This window comes from Caloenas nicobarica, chromosome 20, assembly GCF_036013445.1.
Source record: "Caloenas nicobarica isolate bCalNic1 chromosome 20, bCalNic1.hap1, whole genome shotgun sequence".
Taxonomy (NCBI): Eukaryota; Metazoa; Chordata; class Aves; order Columbiformes; family Columbidae; genus Caloenas; species Caloenas nicobarica.
Window position 1 is genome coordinate 8,241,099 of NC_088264.1, and position 4,916 is coordinate 8,246,014.

Sequence of the window (4,916 nt, forward strand, 5' to 3'; positions counted from 1 at the left end):
AGTTGAGGGAGGAAAAAAAAAAAAAAAAAGAGGGGGAAAGAAAGAGGGGAAAAAAAGAGGGAGAGGGAGAGAAAAAAAAGAACAATAAAAAAAGACGAAAAAAGTGAAGGAAAAAAGGAAAAGGAAAAAAGGAGGGAAAAAAAGGAGGGAAAAAGGAAAAGAAGATAATAAATAAAAAAGGGGGGGGAAGGAAAAGAAAGGCAAAACAAAACAAATGGGAAGAGAGATTTAATCTTACGGGGAAGGCAAAACTTCCCGTACTGGCTTACCGGCACAGACCGCCGGCCCTGCGGGGCGCAGCGCCGCCCACACGCCCAGGGGGCCGGGCCGGGGCTATAAGAGCGGGCGGCGGCGGCGGCGCGCAGGTCGGGGCGCAGCGCGGGGTGCAGCGCGGAGCAGCGCAGGTCGGGGCGCAGCGGGCGCGATGCAGAGCGCGCTGCTCCTGGCGCTGCAGCACGACAGCGGGCGCATGGAGCGGGCCGGCCGCCGCCGCAGCGAGGCGGAGGAGGCGGAGAAGGGCAGGATGAAGAGGACGATGTGAGTGTCGCCCCCCAGACGGGGTGAGAGCGGGGCGGTCCGAGGCTGCAGCCCCCCGGGTTGCTCCAGGCTGGCAGCGGCAGAGCCCGGGGGGCAGCGGGCTGGGCTGTCAGGGGGAGCAGAGCTCCTGCAGCTGTGCCTTGGCTAACAGTAGCCACTGGCTAGCAGGCAAATCTCTTGATTTAAGCGGGGGTAAAATAGTTTTCTTCCTCCTGGAGAGGTGCTCTGGGTGACTCTCTAGGCACAGAACTGACAAAGCAATGTCAAGAAAACTTTTGCAGCTTTTGCCAGGAAAGGGGTTGGTGTCTGAAGCTCTTCAAATTGTCATTTTAAACATGCCACTGCTTCTTTGTTCCTCCAGTATTAAAGATTGGAAGACAAGACTGAGCTACTTTCTGCAGAACTCTTCCAATTCTACTAAAATGAAATCTAAGAAAGTGGGAAAACACCGCACCTACTTCAGGTAAGTTATGAGAGATTTTGTTTAAATAACTCAAGTGTTCTACAAAAACAAAGCTTGAGCAACAGAGTCTAATGTTTTCCATCTCTTCATGCAGACCTTCCCCTGAAGAAGCCCAGCTGTGGTCAGAAGCCTTTGATGAACTTCTTGCTAATAAATGTAAGTTTGTCTTCACAGAATCACAGAATGTTAGGGATTGGAAGGGACCTCGAAAGATCATCTGGTCCAATCCCCCTGCCAGGGCAGGAACACCTAGGTGAGGTTACACAGGAAGGCATCTTCAAAAAGTAACATTCAAGAGCAAAGGGATGGAGAAGTTTATATGTCTGTAAGAATGCTTCCTTGCATGTCAGCATTGTACCTTTCTAATGTAAATAGCTCTGATTATGGTCTTGAAAGTTGAATGCTTTAAACTGTTTAAAGCCAAAATTCACAGAAGTATTCTTAAAAAAAAAGTAAATTAATATTAAAACATCAAGAATAGTTCATTGTAGTGGATTTTTTTCTGCAAACCTTGTGGCTAAAATCATACCTATTGGCTTGGCTTTGCTAATATGAAAAGAGCATTTGTTCACTGAGCTCACTGCTTAACCGAGACAAATGCATTCAAATAACTTGGGAAGGATTCTGCAACATAGAAGTTCAAAGATCTCAGGGTTTTACTGCAGCTCTACAAGGAAAAGCACTCAACAGCTGAGCAAAAAGACTAAGACAAAACCATTTGCTCTTTGAACTTGAGTCATCCGTTCCATTGCAAAAAATATTCCAGAAGTTTGCAGCACAGTCATAAATATTTACTCTAGTGTAAAGGTTAACACAGGAGATCCCATCTAGAGAGGTGGGGTTTTTTTTTCGATATATATATGCAGGCATCACAAAATGAAACATACCAACTAGAAATGGCTTTCATTTTTTGTGTTTACCTAAAAAATGACCAATTCAAAATGAAGCGCATCAAGCCATTAGAGAGTTAATTTGTTTGCATACATAAATAAGGAAATTCTTTTTAATTGCTGTGATATCCCTGGAAGAACCAGACCAGAGCCACAGTAAAATGTTTTGGTAGAAACAAATGTGACCAGTGGGTAAATTCAAAATTCCTGACATAGTTAATTGATGTGTATTTTTTTCTTCTCTCTCCCTAGATGGTCTTGCTGCTTTCCGAGCTTTTCTGAAGTCTGAGTTCTGTGAAGAGAACATCGAGTTCTGGTTGGCCTGTGAGGACTTCAAGAAAACCAAGTCTCCCCAGAAGCTGACATCAAAAGCAAAAAAAATCTACAATGACTTCATTGAAAAAGAGGCTCCCAAAGAGGTAAAGAAAACTTATTGAAACATAAGTGTCCCATTCTATGAGTTCTTACAGCCTTTCTTTATTTCTCTGAACTCACTTTAAGATACAGATGCCAAACTGCATTGTAGATATCTCACTGTCCCTGAACCTCTCCCTAATGGCCTCTCCACCAAGCTGGAAACCAGCCCAAGCAGCATTTCAGAGTTTCCATCTTAACTGGTGGAAGTCAAGAGCTGCATTTAACACCTGTAACATATGAGTTTGGCACTGAAAGGTTATGTATCTGAATTACTTTGGGTTTTGTATAGAAGAATTTTCTTAAAGGAAACTTCATTAACTTGACCCTGTAGTAATAGGCTCTTGTCTTTTTTTACCTCTTCAGAAATTTTAAGGTGTGTTATACTTACTCGAATTCAGTTCTCAGAAGTAAATGTCCTTTTTTTTATTTCAGATAAACATAGACTTCCAAACCAAGAACATGATTGCACAGAACATTCAAGAAGCCACACATACGTGCTTCAGCGCAGCCCAGAAGAGAGTTTACAGCTTAATGGAAAATAACTCATACCCACGGTTTTTGGAATCTGAGTTCTATCAGGAGCTGTGCAAGAAGACACCCATCACCAGAGCAGCCCAGGGGACATGAGCAATGGAGAAGAGCGAGGAGAAGCCCCTCAGCTAGTGAGAAAGCAAGCCATGGCAGCATCCTGACCTGAAGGACTAAGATACCAAGCGCTCAGTCTGTTTGCCACAGTGCAAGCACAAGTACTGACTTTGGTGCAAAGCTGATGGCAAGAGCGGTGCTGCTGGAGGGCACTCAGAGGGGATGGCAGCGTCCTGCCAGCCGCTGGCAACGCGCTTCCCGGGAGCGCTGCAGGGAAAGGTGGCTCCGTGCTTTAGACCAAGCCATAGGATATCAGCGTCCTCCTGTCGCGGCTGAGGTGGGACGCAGCGGGTCAGGACAGAGCTGCCGTGTCAACAGAAGCTGCTCTGTGCAGTTGTGCGGTGCTGACAACTTGAGTGGCTGGTTGCGTATTTATTTTTCCTAAACATCAATCAGTGTTGCCCTTGTCAGTCACTCTGTGTTCACGCTGGTTCTGTATGCCGCCTCCGGCTGCAAAGGGATGTGCTGGGTTTCTGTGCAACCTGCAGACAGTAACAGCACTGTGCAGCACGGAGGGAGGAAGAGACAGAGCTCAGTTCCCAGAGGAACAGGTTCTGCAACTAAAGCGTGCAGGGCCGGGTTGTGTCAGCGGGGCTGCGCAAGGCCAGACCAAGGGCGAAACTTGGCCAGCGCAAACAGGAGTTGTATAGTATTATATTTATATAAGGATTATGATTGTGTTGAACGCTGCAATAATGTCATAATTCTGTCTTGAGGACAGCAAGCTTCAGTGAAGTCTCTCATTGTTTTTAATAAACTATTTTGATACAAAGCTGCCTTTGTTTCTTAACTAGTTTTGCACACACAGACATATACCATCTGGCACTAAACTCCAGAGTCCTGGGACTGCGTGTCCTGGGTGTGATCTTAACAGGGCTAATTTTAAAGCAGGTAGTTCTTAATCTACCAGACAAGTGCTTTTTTTAAAAAAAACAAAACCACAACAACAAAAAAACCCCAACAGAATAAAAATCCTCAGAACTTGAAAACTTAACGGACAAGACATATTCCATCACATCCTCTGTCTTAACCATGTCCCCATGAAACCACACTCTTAAGTGCAAGGCACACACACTGCTACACATGGTGACAGATAACTAGGAAAGCAGCAGTACTGCTGCAGGAGGTCATACAGGCACCGGTAGTACAGCAGTGGCACGGTTTCTACTGCTGGAGATTTGTTTCAAATAGGGCTCAGGAGGTCTTTAGTGCGATATCAGGCTGTAAAACCTGTGCAGTCACTAGAGGTAATACTACAATGAAAGCATTTGACTCCCTGCTGGGTGAGTGCTTCTTGGGGGGGAAGTCACTGGTCATCATTACTACATGTCAGGTTTTTTTTAACTGACAGCATCCAAAACCAGAACTTCCAAAAACAATCCCTAATTTGTTAGTTTTGTGACTTGTCTGAACTCTAGTTCTGTTTAGGTCCTGGCTCCACTATTTTAACTCCATTCCTCAGGCCACAGCTTTGTTTAGTTCACATATAGCCACAGCAGTCACTTCTGTAATGGTCCACTCCTCCAAGCATCAAGAAAATTCCAACTATAGTCTTTTCCACATCAATTACTAATCCAAAACTGTTCAAAAACAACTGCTTAGTGCATTACATACCTATTGCAGGATACATGGCAGCGTGTACATGTACAGAGATTGGTATATCTATTATACTGCCTCTGTAGATTGAAAGAAATTTGGTACAGTCCCCGCTTTGATATAGCCCCACTTCTGGGGCCGAGAGCGCTCACGCTCATGCAGCTAGGTTTGCTGATCAGTTAAGTCCATATAAAACAAGTGCAAAAGACACTTCAGCCCAACAATTTACTGCAACAGAAAAATTTTGGGGTTTGTTTTTGGGTTTTTTTCTAACCAGGAAAACCCGATTTGGGCTAATAATTGCTTTTGTAATCTAAATAACCAAAATAATTTGAAGAGCATAAAAATAGCCAGAACTATACCTATTA

At 44.5% G+C, this 4,916-nt stretch overlaps 1 protein-coding gene across 2 annotated transcripts; it reads left to right on the top strand.

Moving 5' to 3' along the window:
• Positions 1-380: 380 nt before the first annotated feature.
• Positions 381-3,711, top strand: LOC135996751 (regulator of G-protein signaling 2-like). 2 transcript variants are annotated; one of them, XM_065648950.1, is made up of 5 exons: positions 381-537; positions 899-1,000; positions 1,095-1,156; positions 2,143-2,309; positions 2,740-3,711. In XM_065648950.1, exons 1-5 carry the CDS (start codon positions 425-427, stop codon positions 2,932-2,934), a joined length of 639 nt encoding a protein of 212 aa, XP_065505022.1. In that variant the 5' UTR covers positions 381-424; the 3' UTR covers positions 2,935-3,711. The 2 variants fall into 2 exon arrangements, with proteins under 2 accessions (XP_065505022.1, XP_065505023.1); XM_065648951.1 differs by having other exon boundaries at positions 477-560.
• The last annotated feature ends 1,205 nt before the right edge of the window (positions 3,712-4,916 follow it).

Bases quoted from the DNA above. Each gene is read 5' to 3' on its own strand.
- LOC135996751 (XM_065648950.1), top strand. From the start codon at position 425: ATGCAGAGCGCGCTGCTCCTGGCGCTGCAGCACGACAGCGGGCGCATG. The intron at 538-898 runs GTGAGTGTCGCC...TTGTTCCTCCAG, and splicing joins GGCAGGATGAAGAGGACGAT to TATTAAAGATTGGAAGACAA. The intron at 2,310-2,739 runs GTAAAGAAAACT...TTTTTATTTCAG, and splicing joins AAAAAGAGGCTCCCAAAGAG to ATAAACATAGACTTCCAAAC.